Source organism: Caretta caretta, chromosome 5 (genome assembly GCF_965140235.1).
Source record: "Caretta caretta isolate rCarCar2 chromosome 5, rCarCar1.hap1, whole genome shotgun sequence".
In the NCBI taxonomy this organism is placed as follows: Eukaryota; Metazoa; Chordata; order Testudines; family Cheloniidae; genus Caretta; species Caretta caretta.
Window position 1 is genome coordinate 66,597,219 of NC_134210.1, and position 21,116 is coordinate 66,618,334.

The window sequence follows — 21,116 nt, forward strand, 5'->3', positions numbered from 1 at the left end:
AATCTAGACTATAATTCAAGTGGTCTGTAATTTCTGGAAATGCCAGTTAGTTTCTTCTGGAGACATATATAAATGCCATACTTTCACATTTGAGGATGGTCATCTTTGTAGCTCCCCATATACTACAGTCTGAATGACTTTTAGTTCAGTCTCCATTTCAATTACCTGCCTGTGTCTGTCTCGGTCTCCTCTTGTCCTATATGTGCTGATGCTAAAACTCTAGGCAGTAAGTATTAAGGACATATCAAGACAGTAGAGATTAGTGTTTTAAGTTTTCCTTTTTTTTAAATACACATTTCTCATTGGTTTCTCAAAATCCTATGAAGTCCACTCTTTTTCTTTCTAGAATCACGGTGCCACATGCTGTATTTTCTTTTAATTTTTTTTATTCGGTGACAAATTGATTATAAACCCAAATGGTTGAAGTCTTGAATTTGGAAGTTATGATCCTCCATCACCATTTTGTTTGTATTTAACTCCAGTGTGTTGAGCTTCTTGTATAATAAATAACTGGAATCACTTCTTCAAATGTGTGAGATCTGTACCCTATTGTTGGTAGAAACCAAACACATTTCCATGATGGGGAAGAAGAATTCTGTCCCATCACTTCCCCAGTGAATCAAAAATACTGTGTACGTAGTTCATTAACAAAAACATACCAGACATAAATAGAGGAATACAGGTTCCACAGACTTAACATTCTTTGGGATATCTGTGGGTTAATTTGTGTCTAGTACAGTGGGGGATTCAAAGGTGGGGGAAGAGAGAGTTTAAGGGCCAGATTTGTAAAAGTATTTAGATGTCTAAAGATGCCGATAGGAGACCAGAGAGATTTTAAAAAGCACCCAGGTGCCTGACTTCCCAGGGGAAGGACCTGGAAGCAATGGATCAGATAAATAATGGTAGCTCCATTGAAGCCAATGGACCTGCAGCAATTTATGCTGAGCATCTGGCGCAATGTTCCCACTCTGACCCTGATACTGCAGACATGCCCATGAGTAGTCCCTGCTGAATCCAATGAGATGATCACTTGTATAAAGCTACTCATATACATAATTGTTTGCAGAATGTAGGCCAGTGACATCATTTCTCTGAAGGGAAGACAAAATGGCCTTGCAGACAATGTGACTAAAATCTATTGCAATAGATATCATTTCACAAATGTGTGAAGGGCGAGAATAAGTCTTCAACAACCACCATATGGGCAAATTATTATATAAACAACTGCAAGAACATCAGGGCAATTAGTTTAACTTTTTTTTTTTTATAATTTTTCTGTGTTATGGAAAAGCAATTTCAGGTTGGATAACTTCAGTTTTTGACCCACATGTCTGGAAAATAGAGCTGAAGGAGGACATCCCTTCACCTCTCAGTGTTTGCTGATATGAACTAAAACAAGAGCTCAAAATCGCAATCTGTACCCTATCTGTTGTAAACAGAGGATCCAATTCTCTTCTCACTTAGCCTGCTGTAAATCTGGAGTAAATTAGTTGAGGTCAGAGGAATTACACCAATGTAAAACTTATATTTTTGTGATCAGAATCTGGCCCTAGCTATACTTAGAAATTGGTAAATCCAACTAATTTGTTGGAAGGAGATATGCAAATGGGCCCCCAGAAAGTACTTTTGTCCTCTGTGTATTGTTTTAAAGAATGTCTTACATCCACTAAGTGGAAGAATCTGTCTTCATCAGTGAGCTGAGGCTGGGGACATAATGTTTCACGCTTTATCTTGTAGTTGACATGGACATATAACTCTTGAGTAAAAATAAGAGCATAATTTGTAATTCTCTTAGAAAAGAGAGAGGGATGTGCCAGATCTATCTACTGTTCTTCCCTTCTACTTGCAGAAATTATACCCAGAAGAAATGACTGTGCCAAAAGGCCTTATTCAGATCCCATTGACTTAATTTAGAAACTGGATCTATCAAAAAGTGAAGAAGTGCATTATTAGGAAGACCATACTGAAAAGGTACCTATGTAAAGAGCTCTTCAAAGGACCATCAGACCGCAAGAAGCAGTTGAGAGGGCTTCATGTTTTTTAGGTGTTTAAAAATAGTTTAAATAAATAAGTATTGCAACATTGTACTTTAAGGTATTCTTTGGAGTAAAGAAAAAGAGGGAGAGCTAATGGTTGACAAGAACTGTATGAACTGATGCAGCATGTGTCCCTATTGTACGAAGACTGCTAAGGCAAGAAGATGAATAATAATTATTAGTACAAAACATTTATGCCGTGCTCTAGATTTACATACCCTTTACTAACACAGATAAAAGCATATTTCCTGTCCCAAAGAGCCTACAATCTAAACATAACAAGGCAGGGAGGGTTGTGAAAAAAACAACATTCTTTAAAATAAATCAGGTGGTTAGAGGAAAAATATGGAGTCTTTATGAGGTCAAATACAAATCCTAGTAACAATGAGGAACACTTTCTTGTCACTAGCTCGTGTTAGTTAGAACTCTACCTGATGGAGCTCCCAAGGAGTACTGGGTAGCTGGTTGAGTGAGAAAAGAAGATTGTGCAGAAGGCATGACTACAGTTTCTTTAGTTCCAAAGGGTAGAGTGGGGGAACTGGTTTGGATGAAATAAGAAACGCTCCACATAAAAAAACCCTGTAACCCAATAATAGTACTTAACCCAGTTCAACCCTTTTGAGAGTTTTGATATGGTTTGATACTTTGTTTGAGGCCAAAACAAATGATTGGAGGAAGGCTGAGATATTTCTGGATTCCTCTCAACTGGACTAAAGTGGAGTCAGTCTACAAGCCCATCCCAGAAGAGGCAAAAGGGGCCTACTAGCCACTCCTGAAAGGTGGGGGGAGGTTCTATACTGGGAATCAGTGACTCTGAAAAAGATTTGGTAGGTGACATAATGGATTAGCTGAACATGAACTCCCAATGTAATTCTGTGGCCAAAAGAACTAATGCGATCCTGGGATGCATAAACAGGGGAATCTCAGGTAGGAGTAGAGAGGTTATTTTACTGCTGTATTTGGCATTGCTGTGACCACTGATGGAATATTATTCAAGAGTTCAAGAGACACAGTTCAAAAAGGATGTTGATAAATTGGAGAGGGTTCAGAGAAGAGCCTCTAGAATGATTAAAGGATTAGAAAACCTGCCTTATACTGATAGACTCAAGGAACTCGATTTATTTTAACAAAGAGCAGGTTAAGGGATGACTTGATTACAGTCTATAAATAGTTACATGGGAAACAAATATTTAATAATGAACTCTTCAGTCTAGCAGAGTATAACATGAGCTAATAGTTGTAAATTGAAGCTAGACAAATTCAGACTGAAAATAAGGCATCAATTTTTGACTGTGAGGGTAATTAACCATTCAAACAATTTAGCAAGGGTTGTGGTGGATTCTCCATCACTGACAATTTTTAAATCAAGATTGGATGTTTTTCTAAAAAATATGCTCTAGAGATTATTTTTGGGAAGTTCTATGGGTTGGGTTAAACAGGGGGTCTGATTAGATGATCACAATTGTCCCTTCTGGCCTATAGGTCATTGACTGACTGGGCAAGGGGGAGCGAAGACATCCTCCCTCCCCCAAGAGGTAGAGAGGGCCTGCTTCCCTCCCCTGCTAGATTGTTATTATTATTTGTATTGTGGTGGCTTCTGGAGACCCCAGTCAGGAGAGGGGCCCCATTGTGCTAGTAGTTGCACAAACACATAGCTTGACACCCTTCCCCCAAGCGGTACGAATCTATTATGCAAAAAGCAAGGATAACAAAAGAACAGGGGCTCATGAGAGGGTTAACGAAATAAGATCATGTAGTTACATAGGTGAGCTATGTGCACAGTTTGATGGGTCTGAATCATTTAGAAGCTTTTTGTTTTATTAATAATTAAATAAAGTCTGCTAGCTCCTATTGCCCTCTAGTGTAACCATTACTAGTTGGCTAGTGTTTGATAGGAATCTCAGTGGAGGTGGAGCGAAAGGCCTATCAGGTTGCCTACTGACAATGCCAGATGGAGAAAAAAGGTACAGCAGGCTCTCCTGGCAATTGTCAGAGGGGGTAGCAGGCTGCTATAGCTCACCAAGAAAGCAGGATCACATAGGAGGAGCCACTGCCTCTTTGGGAAAGGAGTTTTGTAGGGTGGAGGGCTGCAGGACCTTCCAAGGCTGGGATTGTTCAAATGATTATCTGAGCTATAAAAATAAATCCGGTCTCAGAACTTTTTTGAAGTTTTCCCCCTCACTGTCTGTGAGCGTTGTTCAACTTTCTACACTGAGAATCCTACTTTATATGCAAACACCATAAGGATGGTGACTGAAGGTTGTTGCTCCCTTAGTGTAACTACCGGAAGCTAATCAGTCCTGAATGGAGAAATGAGTCCTTTCTAGAGTGGTGGCAGTAAAGAGTGGGTTGGTTGACTCTGAATCTGATCAGCTTCATATATGAATTTTCAGTGAAAATAAAAATAAACTCTGTCCAAGATATTTCAGGAAGCCCATCCTTTCCCCTTAGAATCATAGAAGATTATGGTTGGAAGAGACCTCAGGAGGTCATCTAGTCCAACCCCCGGCTCAAAGCAGGACCAACCGCAGGTAAATCATCCCATCATCTTATACTTGTGTTTTGAATGTGAGCTCTTGTATACGTGGTGAGCTTCTAAGGATCCCTTAGAATCCCTTGAAAAGAATAAATTAAAAGTTTTTTACAGTGAAGTCTTTCTGAAGTTCACTCACCACTCTTCCTCATACTTCAGGAATATTTAATATAAAGTAACAAATATGGTGCAGTTTAGTGCCTACAAATTTACATTATATCATTTTTTTGAATTTGTGAATTACCGCTATATATTAGTTGGGGCTGGTAGAACACTCTTGGTTCAAACTGTTTTTTGGCAGAAAACTGAGTTTTCAACTAAATGATTTTTTTTTTTTTTTTTTTTGCAAAAAGTGCCTGCTTTCCACAGACATTTTTTATTTTTTGTCCAAAAAAAGAGTACCTGAATGCCAAAATATTTCAGTTTGAATATGCTACCATGGTACCTCATGAGAGTTGTAGTTTGGTTTTCTCATGTCTCCATTCTCCTCTATGGGCTGTGCTCCTCAGCTAAACTATATATTCCATTATGCACCATAGCCAGGGACTCAGATTATATATTGCCTCCGCTCAACAAGAGAAGAGACTGTGGTGCATTATGGGAGATGTAGTCCAACCCTGAAGCCTAACCTATACAAATGGAAGCAAGAGGTACCACAGTAGCATTTCTGAACCAAAATATTTTGATTTCCCACCCCCCCCAAAAGGAGAAATTTCCACAGAAATCACTTCCATTTTCTGTCTAGCCCTAATATTAATGTAAAAAATGGCTAAACAGTATAGTAGACATGCAACATCTCCTGTCCCTAGAGAGTCAATACTGTAAAGACAGGTATCAAGTTACTATCGTAGCTAGGGTGACCAGGTGTCTGGTTTTCGACCAGAACACCCGGTCAAAAAGAGATCTTGGTCAGTACTGCTGATTGGGCTGAGGACTGTCCAGTTGGCGGTGTTGTGCAGCAGGGCTAGCAGGCTCCCTGCTACCATCCACACTGTGCGGCTCCCAAGAAGCAGCCGGCATGTTCCCACTCTGGCTCCTAGGCGTAGGGTCAGCCAGGGGGCTCTGCCTACTGCCCAAACCCCAAGTGCTGCCCCCAGAGCTCACATTGGCTGGGAACCACAGCCAATGGGAGCTGCACCTGTGGATGGGGCAGTGTGCAGAGCCACCTGGCCCCGCCTCCATGTAGGAGCCAGGGAATGACATGTCCCTGCTTCCAGGAGCTGCTTGGGGAAAGTGCCGCCCAGAGCCTACACCCCTGAGTCCCCCCACACCCCAACCCCCTGCCCCAGCCCTGATCCTCCTCCTGCCCTCTGAACCCCTGGGTCCCAGCCCAGAATACCCTTCTTTACCCCAAACTCCTCATCCCCAGCTGGAGTCCTCCCCTCCCCTCCCACACCCTAATGCCCTGCCCCATCCCAGAGCCACCTTCTGCATCCTGAACCACTCATTTCTGGCCCCACCCCAGAACCCGCACCCCCAGCCCACAGACCATACCTCCTCCCACACCCCAACCTCCTGCCTCAACCTGGAGCTCCCTCCCATACTCTGAACCCCTTGGCTCCACCCCAGAGCCCCCTCCTGCACCCCAAATCCCTCATCCCTGGCCTCATCCCAGAGCCCACACCCCCAGCCAGAGCCCTCATCCCCTCTTGCATCCCAACCCACTGCCTCAGCCTGGAGCACACTCCTGCACCCTGAACTCCTCATTTTCTGGCCCTACCACGGAGCCCGCACCCCCTCCTGCAACCCCAACCCCGTGAGCCAGTCCAGTGAAAATGAGCGACTGAGTGAGGGTGGGGGGAGAGAGCAAAAGAGGGAGGGGGGATGGAGTGAGCGGGGCCTCAGAGGAGGGGGTGGGGCAGGGCAAGGATGTTCAGTTTTGTTTGAGTAGAAAGTTGGCAACCCTAACTGTAGCTGTGGCTATGCAAATAAGATAACAGAGTTAATATGCTAATGCTTGTATTAAGCATGCCCAACAGAGGCCTGAGCAGAGTCGAGCTAAGCTGATAGCTCATGTAGTTAATAGAAGTGATGTGCCCTGCTCTGACCAATCCGCCTCTTGAGTGCTAACTAAATGTTACAACTACTGTAAAGGGTCATTTTAGTCCAGTGCACAAACTCCGTTATAAGCCTAGACATACAGTACCAAAATCTGTTCTGAGTCACACCAGTTTACATTGGAGTAATTCAAATTCTTTATGTAAAAGCATAATATCCGCTGCCAGATGTCACCACATGAAGGTGCAAACTGCCCTGGGACCAGTGCCTACCAGGAGGATTCAATGTAGGTGGTATTTCTTCCACTAGGGGCTCTGTAGGAGTTCTGCTAGTGGAGGCAGCTGAGGAGATGGGCTGATTCACAGCATCTCTCCGTTCCCCATTGGTTTGGCAATACGCCTTCCCTGGCCTGCAATGTACATTTTTTGGCTGGTGGCTGAGTGGTTCTGGTGCTATGTGCTGCTGCATCTGTACTCCCATGGATGGACTTTCCATTACAGGGGCCTATGCCAGGACCATGCTGATGGAAGCTGGCACAAGCCTTAGCATAAGTTCCCAGAGAAGGCTGATGAAGCCTAAAGCATAAATTAGTACAAAATGGAGCTAGATTTGTTTCCATTGAAAAAGGGGATTAAGGGTTGCAATTATACAAGAGAAAAAAACCACCTACACAAGAAGGTACAATTACGATAGACCAATTAAAAACATATATGTGTTTGGAGCAGTAGGCTTTTTCCTGTTCCTAAAAGTTCTATGCCATGGGCACTGTTAGACTGCTGCAAAAAGGGCCTCAGTTTCTGGGTGATTGCTTATCTGTCTGAAGTTGACATGTTCGTCCTATGTAAAGGAGAACATTAGGAACAACCGAAAACATGAAGAGTTGAATTCATCCCTGCTTCATTCCCGTTTTATGTCAGTAGTACTCCAGTGATTTATCATTCAGGAGGTGCGTAACATACATCTGAGAGAGGGTGCACTGGATGGGGGGAGAAATGGCAATAATAGGAAAAGCAACTGAAAGGAGGATGTATGTTAGAGAGTGGGGCCTGCTGTATATTACATCTTCCTATTATTTTCTGCCTGCTATGCCTCTCATTGCACCCCTTACTGTATACAATACACTTACGTTGCACATCCATTGACTGCCAAGTCACTGTGAGTTACTCTAATTTATCCCTTGCATCTACTTATAAATATTTTCTGGCCAGCTGACACCACCATTTATGTTATTTGGCCTAGAGACCTCCCTGGAAGATGGGTTTACTCCAGAGTGAGGGATAGATAGATCCTCAGCTGGTGTAACTCAGCATAGCGCCACAGAGCTAAGGCTGTAGCCTGAATTTGACCCTCATATCTTCCTGCATTTAATTTTGCTTTAAAACGGGGCAACTAATGCTTGAGCTGGTTGATGTGGATCTTTTTATAAGCTATGAAGTGTTTTACTACAAAAGACCAAAAATAGACACACTTAGAAATCAGTATATTTAATTTTGGAAACATAACTTTCTGCTTGAGTAACTTTGTTGCAAAGTTACATAAGGGAAGGGACTGGTAACTTGTCATTATATCCAACACCTACTAAAGTGCCTTGCAAATTGTGCTATAATAGGATTGTGTAACAGATTAATTCAGCTGCTCTTCTAGGCATAGCAGCTCTGAAAAATATCCATTATCAAAATGCTCCACCTGCTGGACACAGGTGGAAATGCAACCATTGGAACCTTTAGGAACTGTCCAGCAGTATTTAAAATATGAACTTCTATTACAGTGGTGCTCAGGGTAAGCAGATTTAAAGGACAACTGTAATTTATGTTAAAGATTTTTGAATCTCTTCATATAATTACAAAGAAGAAGAAACTTAGAAGCACTCATATATTTATATTTGACACAAACAGTAATCCACCATTTTACCAGTCTGCTGATTTAAACCTAGATTATGCCATTATAAAGGTGCGTACAGAGATCCACACTGCAGTGGAAGTCTTGGGAGAAATTTTGGTCAGTTCAGACATTATCCCTTATGGGGCACCAGCTGGCTTTCTTTTCGGGTAGCCTAGTGCTAGCTGTGGTATAAATCTTGTGCAGTACCTGTACATCCCAGCCTTGCTGTGGCTGGCCCCTCCACAAGTTTGCACATACATGCAGGAGTCCCATGCTTATGGCTAATTTTAAAAATATTTATCTCAGGAGGTGGGTCTAGAGCTTCTGCACTTCCAAAGTTACCACCTCACTTAATGTCTCTCTGAGCCTGTGTTCTGTCTTTGTTCATAACACACTGTAGAACCCTAACCACGGGATAGAATTAGAATTCACCAAAGCCTAACATTGCTATTCTTGAATTAATGTCTTCAAAGGAGTTGCATGGGCGTAAACGAAGGTAGAATTTGGCCATCAGCTTGAAGTGAGGGAGCCTCCTTTTAGCATCTATGCAGAAAATACCCATCCAGGTGAAGGCAGTTCTAGAAGTTACATGTCAATATATCTGAGCACACTTCCATTGCATGTCTGAGTACACTGCTGCACCTCTCCATTGTAAACTATGGCACAGTTTGCTTTCTTACCATACCCTCTTCTCTTTACCTTCTTGTGTTTGTAGTAATGAAGGCAGCCATCATGTTTCAGCACAAACCATCTCTTCCTCCAGCCCTTCAGTATCCCTGAGTGAGTTCGCTTGTGCAAATATCCTCGACATGTTGGCCTGGGAGTGCTGGGACAGCGGCTGATGTCTGATCCAACCAAGAGGGTCAAGATATCAGGGCCTGAAATTTTTCATTACAAATATTTGAGAGCAAAGCAGAACTGGAAATAACAATTAAACTAAACTAAAAAGTGTGTCCTCTTTCCTTGTAGAAATATAAAACAAGGAATGAACGGAAAAAAATCTGAACTCATTTTGTACTGGAGACAGCACTGTACCTTCAGGACCCAGTTTCCAAAGAAGCCTCTGAAGTTAGGCCTGCACATTTTTCATGTGTACCTGTATGTGATTGCAAAGCTTACATTTGAGGGAAAAAGCTGGTAACTGCATATAGACCTGAAGGGGACATTTGTAAATGCAAATCCAGATTTGTGTGCAGAAATGTGAGTTCACACAGAAATGTTGTGGGTGCAGGTTAGGAGGCTCCTGTGAAACTTTAGCCCTTAATCTCTTAAATATGTTCCTTGGGAATTCTTTCTTTGCATGTAAGAGTCCTCCTGGATTGCCACAACTTCTGTATCAACCACCCTCCAGGCTATGGAGTACTGGATATGCGCCCCATGTGCACTGTCCCTGCCCTCCCCCCTGCTCCTTAGTTGGCTGATGGGAATTGCTCAAAAGTGATGTTAGACTGCTAGGCTAGCTGAAAATGTGTTTTCCTGATCAGATTCTCCTATGAATGCTATGATACTATTTTACAATAATCAAACAATACCTTGATGCTATCAGCACATGCATGTATTTATCCCCAAAGACCTGAAATCCTTATTACACAGATGGAACTTCTAAGCAGCACCAGGACAGACAGCAATCCCTAAAAAACCTTGAAAGCTATGACCATGACACATTTTCATTTGCAAAATGTTTGCTGTTAAGGCTGCATGTCTTTATGGTGACAGTTGATGTTGGGAATACTGCTGTTAAGCCAAGATTTAGACCATGGAGAGGTTTCAGAGGAACAGCCGTGTTAGTCTGTATTCGCAAAAAGAAAAGGAGTACTTGTGGCACCTTAGAGACTAACCAATTTATTTGAGCATGAGCTTTCGTGAGCCACAGCTCACTTCATCTGATGAAGTGAGCTGTGGCTCACGAAAGCTCATGCTCAAATAAATTGGTTAGTCTCTAAGGTGCCACAAGTACTCCTTTTCTTTAGACCATGGAGAGTTTTCCTGGGTGAGTTAAATAGCCCCCACCCCAAGAACAGGAATTTCTCCAGGAAATGGCTGGCACACTCTTAAATTTAACAGTATGAATGGGCCCTCAATATTTAAAAAACTTGCTATGAGTCAAGATAATTTTGACACTGTTTTGTAAAAACATTTTAATTTACTGAATTTCCCTCGAGCCCCTATCAAAATCATATGTGGGAGAATTAAAAGGACTATAGCAGATTGATTCTCAATATGCAAACATGAATGTATTTTGTTTTTTGTCACTACTGCTACTGGAAAAATATGAATGATTATCATCACTGACAATTTGTTTCTGCAAAACGCTGTGCCCTGAAGTAACCTTTCTGCTGTCCATACTAACCTGGGTCCCCAGTAACAAAGATATTGCTAATGGGTGCATAGAGCCAGACTGTGAATGTTCCCTTTGAGGAAACATCAGACATAAATAGCATATTGGTGTCTCAGAGGCCCCTGTCAGCAGACATCTCTCTTTGAGGCATGAGCCCCAAAAGCAGTATCACAGAATGTGCTCTCTATCACATGACATTTTAGCTCAGGTTTTAATGATAGTAGAAGTAGGTAATATTAGCACCTAGAGCAAACAGAAAATTGGGGTCTTATCTAACCCAGACCTTTATCTTGTCATCTCACTGTGCTATCAGTTTCCAACTGCACTCATATCACACCCCTGATGTCAAACCATAGACAGACACCCATAGACAGTAGAGATAGAATACAAAGTTCGTTTCTCTTTCTAAATATTAGGAGAATCAAGCTGTGTTTTCAAATGCCACAGGAGTGGAAATTTTAACACTTGTCTGGGCTCCTTTCTGTGATTTGCTGCCTCTCTCTCTCTCTCTCTCCTTTTAATTACAGAAAGCACTCACTAACAATGAGACATTTGCAAAACATTCTTCTGAAGGGCATAAACAAGGCAGACAAAAGAACATAAGAATGACCATATTGGGCCAGACTAATGATCTATCTAGCCCAGTATCCTGTTTTATCCTGCCAGAGGCAACAAACAGAACTAAGGCAGTTACTGAATGATCCATCCCCTGTCATCCAGCCTCAGCTTCTGGCAGTCAGATATTTATGAACCCCCAGAGATAGGGTTGTGTCCCTGACCCTAACAGCCATTGATGAACCTATCCTTCATGAATTTATCTAATTCTTTTTTGAACCCAGTTATACTTTTGGCCTTCACAACATTCCCTGGCAACAAGTTCCACAGGTTGAGTGTGTGTTATGTGAAGAAATATTTCCTTTTGTTTGTTCTAAACCTGCTACCTATTAATTTAATTGGGTGACACTTGGTTCTTGTATCATGGTGACGGGGTAAATAACACTTCCTGATTCACTTTCTCCACACCAGTCACGATTTTATAGACCTCTCTCATATCTCCGTTCAGTCGTCTCTTTTCCAAGCTGAACAGCCCCAGTCTTTTTAATCTTTCCTTGTATGGAAGCTGTTCTATACCACCAATAATTTTTGTTGCCCTTCTTTGTACTTTTTCTAATACTAATATATCCTTTTTGAGATGGGGTGATCAGAACTACACACAGTATTCAAGGTGTGGGTATACCATGGATTTATATAGTGACATTGCGATATTTTCTGTCTTATTATCTATCCCTTTCCTAATGGTTCCTAACATTCGGTTAGCTTTTTTGATTGCTGCTTCAAATTGAGTGGATTTTTTGGAGAACTATCCACAATCACTCCAAGTTCTCTTTCTTCAATGGTAACAGCTAATATAGACCCCATCATTTTGTGTATATAGTAGGGATTATGTTTTCCAATGTGCATTACTTTGCATTTATTAACTCTAAATTTCATCTGCCATTTTGTTGCTCAGTCACCCAGTTTTGTGAGATCCCTTTGCAGCATCCTACCTCCTCGGACAGATCCTTAACTTGTGTGCCATTTATCTTTTATCCCAAGATTTTGTTTAAGATATTAAACAAAATTATCTGTTTTCAAACAAATATTATAGTCTACTCCAGAAAAGTCAAAAATATGTCATAGCAGCAATATTTTGAAGCATATTTAAAAAATATTTTTTTAAAATCAGCTTCCCATTTCTCTCATTCTTTAACTGTGAAGAATTTGTTTGGTAAACTGAGTAAATGAGAATAATGTTGCCTGTTTGTCCATTTCCCCATATGTTTTGGCAAGGCCTAGATAAACAAGTGACTCCACATTCAATTTAGAGGGCTGACATCTAAAATTGCTAATTAAGTTTTCTATGGTGTCTATTCACCATCATGTCCAATTGCTCTCTGCACTGTACAATGATCCTGTCTCACGGAATTAATGATGAGGTCAAGCTTACCCTTTCTTGCCAGATTTGCAGCTTGTGAATGTGGCATGCTGGTGACGTCAGTTCCATTGACAGCCAACACAATATCGCCCACCTGAAGCCCTGCTTCCTCAGCCGAACTGTCTAGAACCAAATAGGAACGAAGGATTTTATTTAGGGAAAGTACCACAATGTATATAATTCTGTTACATTAGAAATATTGTTTGTATTTTGAATTATAAACTTCTCTAATATTTAACAGAAATCTTGTTTCTCTTAAATATGAGGGGACTTGACAGTCACTCTTCAATACAATTCTTTTGTCATGTGTTCCCTGAGTACATGAACATATAGAGTCAGATTTTTTAACTGAACTATACCTCGTCTGTAAGGTTTTTATTATGCAAAGGACTCTGTGAAGATGCAGGGATCTATCTGTACTGTGTTCCATGGAGAGCCTAACTTTGTACCCCTCAAGCTTGTCTCCCTGATATGTATGTATGAAAGCTATCTGCATATGCTAATCTGTATTTTTACATGTGGAAAACCTTGGGCATACAATATTGTGCCCACAAATTTTAAGGCCCTTTTGACAAAACACACACACACACACACACACACACACACACACACACACACACACTGTAGATTTTACAGCATCTCTCCCTTTACAGGACAGTTATAGGACAGTTTAGCAAACATTCAATAAAAAATAAACCTCAGAGAAAGCCCATGCTTAGCCTAAGACGATGCTGTCAGACATACTGCATCTTCTCACAAATAATTTTTCCTCCACCTTTTTAAAAATTTGAATTATTGTATCTTGTCCTGTGGGCATGAAACTATATGAAACACTTTGGAATCAAGAAGTGAAAGGGGGAATTTTTAATTCACTTTCAGATGAAAAATATCATGCTGCGCAAACACGTCCACTTGAGCAAGCCAAAAATAGTTTTAAAAATATTATTTTTAATACAGTAGAACTTCTTTTAGATAAAATCTTCATTGTCCAAAATAGGGTTATATCCCTTGCCATGAAACATTTACATAAACATTTGCACTCTTACCTGAAATCCCAATAATCAGAATAAAGTTCATCTCCCCTATTAGATTGGGATAAATAAGGTTCTGGGGTACTACAGATCTAACGAAGGGCTAAAGCAGGGGTGCTGGAACAATTTTTATAGTGGGGGTGTTGAGAGCCATTGAACCAAACTATAAACCCTCTATGTAATGGAAACCACTTCAAGCCAGGCACAGCAGCATCCCCAGCACCCCTATTTCCAGCACCAGTGGGCTGAGTGTAGTCAGAGGACAAGCTCCCATTGACTGCAATGGGCATTGGATCAGGCTTCAAAATTGTACTCTCTGTGCCAACGGCTAAATCCTGCTTGCCTTATTTCTGTCATCACCCCATTGTTTGGGGACTACTGGTGTGAGGAAGGCTAACAGGATTTTGCCCTAAATATTTTTAACCTTTCTCCTTTAAGAGAAAAAGCAACGGACATAGGAACAGGAAAATTGTGCCTGCTTCAGAACTGCTCCGAGATCACTTTTTTGTTTATGCATTAGTTCCTGAAAACCACCCATACAAAAGACTCATGCAAATGCCAGCTAGGAATGTAGGGTAAGTTATATAAGCAGAAAATATGCTCTATTTAGGTACACTAATGCATGATCACTTAAATTCTACCTACTTGTGTCTCAGATTCATTTTTTCTTCTTTTCAGCACATAATTAAGCATTCCCAAAAGGACTATGCAAAAAGGTTCTTCAGAAAAATCACTCCGTGCCCTTATTGTTTAAAATCCATATAATTTTAAATTACCCAAGCACCATCATTTAGTAAATGTGAGCCTACAATATATTTCAGAGGCTGTGTATAAGCAGTGGGGAACAAATTAGAAGGTTAATGGTAAGTAGTAGACACAGCAGTAGCATAAGTCTTTACCAATTTCAGAAAAATAAACTCAGATTATAGATCAGCTGTGTATAAAATGGAAACTCAAGACATTTTGAGTTTTATCAGGCTAGAAGATGCCATACAGGGTTTTACCAGTTGAAAGGTAATTTAAGGTTCCCCGTCTCCATCAGTCTTCTATTTCAAAATGTTAAAAAAAAAATTCATAAGGGTTTCACATGCTGTTCCTTAATACAATTAGCCACATTTTGAAGAACCAGAATTATAAAGCAATCTAGTCTTTAAGGCCAGAATTATAAAGCAATCTAGTCTTTAAGTCTTTTGTATAACAAAAGAAATTGAAAAATTAGTAGCTACTGTAAATTATCTATCTCTGCTATTAAGTGTTTTTTTTAAACACTTTTGTTGTTTGAAAAAAATATTAAAAAGTAACAAAAGTGTTTAAAAAAACCACTTAATAGCAGAGATAGATAATTTACAGTAGCTACTTAATTTTTCAATTTATTTTGTTATACACAGTATTAGTGTTACTTCTCTGTGTATTATCTATGCCCTGGTCTACACTAGGACTTTAGGTCGAATTTAGCAGCGTTAAATCGATTTAAACCTGCACCCGTCCACACAATGAAGCCCTTTATTTCGACTTAAAGGGCTCTTAAAATCGATTTCCTTACTCCACCCCTGACAAGTGGATTAGCGCTTAAATCGACGTTGCCGGCTCGAATTTGGGGTACTGTGGACACAATTCGATGGTATTGGCCTCCGGGAGCTATCCCAGAGTGCTCCATTCTGACCGCTCTGGACAGCGCTCTCAACTCAGATGCACTGGCCAGGTAGACAGGAAAAGAACCGCGAACTTTTGAATCTCATTTCCTGTTTGGCCAGCGTGGCAAGCTGCAGGTGACCATGCAGAGCTCATCAGCAGAGGTGACCATGATGGAGTCCCAGAATTGCAAAAGAGCTCCAGCATGGACCGAACGGGAGGTACGGGATCTGATCGCTGTTTGGGGAGAGGAATCCGTGCTATCAGAACTCCGTTCCAGTTTTCGAAATGCCAAAACCTTTCTGAAAATCTCCCAGGGCATGAAGGACAGAGGCCATAACAGGGACCCGAAGCAGTGCCGCGTGAAACTGAAGGAGCTGAGGCAAGCCTACCAGAAAACCAGAGAGGCGAACAGCCGCTCTGGGTCAGAGCCCCAAACATGCCGCTTCTATGATGAGCTGCATGCCATTTTAGGGGGTTCAGCCACCACTACCCCAGCCGTGTTGTTTGACTCCTTCAATGGAGATGGAGGCAATACAGAAGTAGGTTTTGGGGACGAAGAAGATGATGATGAGGAGGTTGTAGATAGCTCACAGCAAGCAAGCGGAGAAACCGGTTTTCCCGACAGCCAGGAACTGTTTCTCACCCTAGACCTGGAGCCAGTACCCCCCGAACCCACCCAAGGCTGCCTCCTGGACTCAGCAGGCGGAGAAGGGACCTCTGGTGAGTGTACCTTTTAAAATGCTATACATGGTTTAAAAGCAAGCATGTGAAAGGATTACTTTGCCCTGGCATTTGCGGTTCTGCCTTTGCAAAAGGTTTCTGGGGAGGGCAGCCTTATTTCGTCCTTCATGGTAGGACACTTTACCACTCCAGGCCAGCAACACGTACTGGGGAATCACTGTAGAACAAAGCATTGCAGTGTATGTTTGCTGGCATTCAACCAAAATCACGCGGTGGGAGGAGGCAAAATGCGACCTTGTAACGAAAGCACATGTGCTATGTATGTAATGTTAACAGCAAGGTTTACCCTGAAAGAGTGTAGCCACTGTTTTATAAAATGTGTCTTTTTAAATACCACTGTCCCTTTTTTTTTCTCCACCAGCTGCATGTGTTTCAATGATCACAGGATCTTCTCCTTCCCAGAGGCTAGTGAAGCTTAGAAAGAAAAAAAAACGCACTCGCGATGAAATGTTCTCCGAGCTCATGCTGTCCTCCCACACTGACAGAGCACAGACGAATGCGTGGAGGCAAATAATGTCAGAGTGCAGGAAAGCACAAAATGACCGGGAGGAGAGGTGGAGGGCTGAAGAGAGTAAGTGGCGGGCTGAAGACAGGGCTGAAGCTCAAAGGTGGCGGCAGCGTGATGAGAGGAGGCAGGATTCAATGCTGAGGCTGCTGCAGGACCAAACCAGTATGCTCCAGTGTATGGTTGAGCTGCAGCAAAGGCAGCTGGAGCACAGACTGCCACTGCAGCCCCTCTGTAACCAACCGCCCTCCTCCCCAAGTTCCATAGCCTCCACACCCAGACGCCCAAGAACGCGGTGGGGAGGCCTCCGGCCAACCAGCCACTCCCCCACAGAGGATTGCCCAAAAAAAAGAAGGCTGTCATTCAATAAATTTTAAAGTTGTAAACTTTTAAAGTGCTGTGCTTAAAGTGCTGTGTGGCATTTTCCTTCCCTCCTCCACCACCCCTCCTGGGATACCTTGGTAGTCATCCCCCTATTTGTGTGATGAATGAATAACGAATGCATGACTGTGAAGCAGCAATGACTTTATTGGCTCTGCAAGCAATGATTAAAGGGAGGAGGGGAGGGTGGTTAGCTTACAGGGAAGTAGAGTGAACCAAGGGGTGGGGGGGTTCATCAAGGAGAAACAAACAGAACTTTCACACCGTAGCCTGGCCAGTCATGAAACTGTTTTTCAAAGCTTCTCTGATGCGTACCGCGCCCTCCTGTGCTCTTCTAACCGCCCTGGTGTCTGGCTGCGCGTAACCAGCAGCCAGGCGATTTGCCTCAACCTCCCACCCCGCCATAAACGTCTCCCCCTTACTCTCACAGATATTGTGGAGCACACAGCAAGCAGTAATAACAGTGGGAATATTGGTTTCGCTGAGGTCTAAGCGAGTCAATAAACTGCGCCAGCGCGCCTTTAAACGTCCAAATGCACATTCTACCACCATTCTGCACTTGCTCAGCCTGTAGTTGAACAGCTCCTGACCACTGTCCAGGCTGCCTGTGTACGGCTTCATGAGCCATGGCATTAAGGGGTAGGCTGGGTCCCCAAGGATACATATAGGCATTTCAACATCCCCAACAGTTATTTTCTGGTCTGGGAATAAAGTCCCTTCCTGCAGCTTTTGAAACAGACCAGAGTTCCTGAAGATGCGAGCATCATGCACCTTTCCCGGCCATCCCACGTTGATGTTGGTGAAACGTCCCTTGTGATCCACCAGAGCTTGCAGCACTATCGAAAAGTACCCCTTGCGGTTTATGTACTCGGCGGCTTGGTGCTCCGGTGCCAAGATAGGGATATGGGTTCCGTCTATAGCCCCACCACAGTTAGGGAATCCCATTGCAGCAAAGCCATCCACTATGACCTGCACATTTCCCAGGGTCACTACCCTTGATATCAGCAGATCTTTGATTGCGTGGGCTACTTGCATCACAGCAGCCCCCACAGTAGATTTGCCCACTCCAAATTGATTCCCAACTGACCGGTAGCTGTCTGGCGTTGCAAGCTTCCACAGGGCTATCGCCACTCGCTTCTCAACTGTGAGGGCTGCTCTCATCTTGGTATTCATGCGCTTCAGGACAGGGGAAAGCAAGTCACAAAGTTCCATGAAAGTGCCCTTACGCATGCGAAAGTTTCGTAGCCACTGGGAATCGTCCCAGACCTGCAACACTATGCGGTCCCACCAGTCTGTGCTTGTTTCCCGAGCCCAGAATCGGCGTTCCACAGCATGAACCTGCCCCATTAGCACCATGATGCATGCATTGTCAGGGCCCATGCTTTCAGAGAAATCTGTGTCCATGTCCTGATCACTCATGGGACCGCGCTGACGTCGCCTCCTCGCCCGGTATCGCGTTGCCATGTTCTGGTGCTGCATATACTGCTGAATAATGCGTGTGGTGGTTAATGTGCTCCTAATTGCCAAAGTGAGCTGAGCGGGCTCCATGCTTGCCGTGGTATGGCGTCCGCACAGAAAAAAGGCGCGGAACGATTGTCTGCCGTTGCTCTGACGGAGGGAGGGGCGACTGACGACACGGCTTACAGGGTTGGCTTCAGGGAGCTAAAATCAACAAAGGGGGTGCCTGTACATCAAGGAGTATTTCAGGCAGGACTGCACGGAGGGTTCCAATAAGAAATGGTGCACCTAAGTTATCGTTGTTATTGGAACAAGGAGGTTAGCCTGGCCTCTGATTGATACATGGCTAGATTTACCTCGCTGCACCTTCTCTGTGAGTGACTGCAGTGTGACCTAGAGGAATGAGTCCCCTAGACAGGGGAGGAGGCAAATGAGTACAAAACAAATCTGGTCTATTTCTTGTTTTGACCCACTCCATCTATCTTTTACATCTTTGGCTGGCAGCAGACGGTGCAGAAGGACTGCATGCCATCCACATCTCATGGCTGCTCGGCAGAAGATGGTACAGTACGCCTGCTAGCCATCCCCATCTCTTGCCTGCCTGGCAGAAGATGGTGCAATACGACTGCTAGCAATCCTCATCTCTTGCCTGCCTGGCAGAAGATGGTACAGTACGACTGCTAGCAGTCCGTATCGCCTGCCTGCTCACCATAAGACGGTTCAATAGGACTGACTGCAGGACTAAAGAGAATGACCTGGTCAAGTCACTCCAAATGTAGTCCCTGCGCCCATGTCTGCCCAGGCGCTCCCAGCCGACGCGGCCAGGAGCACCTCGGACACGATGAGGACGACTACCAGTCGTATTGCACCGTCTGCTGCCAGAAGGCAAGGGGTTGCTGCTACTGTGCAGCAAAGCCGTACCGCGTCTGCCAGCACCCAGGAGACATAGGGTGACGGTTACCTGAGCGGGCTCCATGCTTGCTGTGGTATGGCGTCTGCACAGGTAACTCAGGAAAAAAGGCGCGAAATGATTGTCTGCCCTTGCTTTCACGGAGGGAGGGAGGGAACGGGGGCCTGACGACACGTACCCAGAACCACCCGCGACAATGTTTTAGCCCCATCAGAGCGCTCCATTGTGACTGCTCTGGACAGCACTCTCAGATGCCCGATTGTTTGCCATTGCTCTGACGCTGGGAGGGGCGCTTACAGGGTTGGCTTCAGGGAGCTAAAATCAACAAAGGGGGTGGCTTTACATCAAGGAGTATTTCAGGCAGGACTTCACGGAGGGTTCCAATAAGAAATGGTGCACCTAAGTTATTGTCCTTATTGGAGCAAGAAGGTTAGCCTGGCCTCTGATTGATACATGGCTAGATTTACCTCGCTGCACCTTCTCTGTAAGTGACTGCAGTGTGATCTAGAAGAATGAGTCCCCTAAGACAGGGGAGGGGGGGAAGCAAATGAGTACAAAACAAATCTGGTCTATTTCTTGTTTTGACCCACTCCATCTATCTTTTACATCTTTGGCTGGCAGCAGACGGTGCAGAAGGACTGCATGCCATCCACATCTCATGACTGCTCGGCAGAAGATGGTACAGTACGACTGCTAGCAGTCCGTATCGCCTGCCCGCTCACCATAAGACGGTTCAATAGGACTGACTGCAGGACTAAAGAGAATGACCTGGTCAAGTCACTCCAAATTTAGTCCCTGTGCCCATGTCTGCCCAGGCGCTCCTGATCGACCTCACAGAGGCGACCAGGAGCACCTCAGACATGACGATGATGGCTACCAGTCGTACTGTACCGTCTGCTGCCACAAGGCAAGGGGTTGCTGCTACTGTGTAGCAATGCCGTACCGCGTCTGCCAGCACCCAGGAGACATAGGGTGACGGTTACCTGAGCGGGCTCCATGCTTGCCATGGTATGGCGTCTGCACAGGTAACTCAGGAAAAAAGGCGCGAAATGATTGTCTGCCCTTGCTTTCACGGGGGGAGGGAGGGAACGGGAGGCTGACGATATGTACCCAGAACCACCCGCGACAATGTTTTAGCCCCATCAGGCATTGGGATCTCAACCCAGAATTCCAATGGGCAACGGAGACTGCGGGAACTGTGGGATAGCTACCCACAGTGCAACGCTCCGGAAGTCGACGCTTGCCTCGGTACTGTGGAAGCGCTCCGCCGAGTTAATGCACTTAATGCACTTAGAGCATTTTCTGTGGGGACACACACACTCGAATTTATAAAACCGATTTCTAAAAAACCGACTTCTATAAATTCGACCTTATTCCGTAGTGTAGACATACCCTATGACATATGTATTCTTCAGGCCAAAACTGTCCCCTCATCCTAGTCCCAGATACCTTACATAAACTCTTATTATGGGTTACATTCACTGACGGAAGAGGCCAGGAGGAATGTTTCTGCAGAGCAGAAGCAGGCTGAGCTATTTGGTACCAGCGAGAAGAAGCATCTCCTCTTTTTCTCCCCCTGCAAGGTAAGAGCACAGGTGACTAACTTTGCATGGGTGGTGATGTTAATTCTTTGTTTCCCAGCCTAGTATCACAACTGGTTTGTGGGTGGTCAGACCTAGCCATTAGAGCCAGAG

General features: G+C 43.7%; 1 protein-coding gene across 2 annotated transcripts in view; it reads right to left on the minus strand.

Moving 5' to 3' along the window:
• LOC125637190 (uncharacterized) overlaps positions 1–21,116 on the minus strand; it is a 62,787-nt gene that overhangs the window by 17,129 nt on the left and 24,542 nt on the right. For both annotated transcript variants that reach the window (XM_048851383.2, XM_048851382.2), the window contains exons 5-6: positions 12,774–12,884; positions 9,148–9,326 (exon numbers count right to left, since the gene is read on the minus strand). In XM_048851383.2, coding sequence (XP_048707340.1) covers positions 9,148–9,326; positions 12,774–12,884 — 290 coding nt within the window. The remainder of the gene's footprint in view (positions 1–9,147; positions 9,327–12,773; positions 12,885–21,116) is intronic.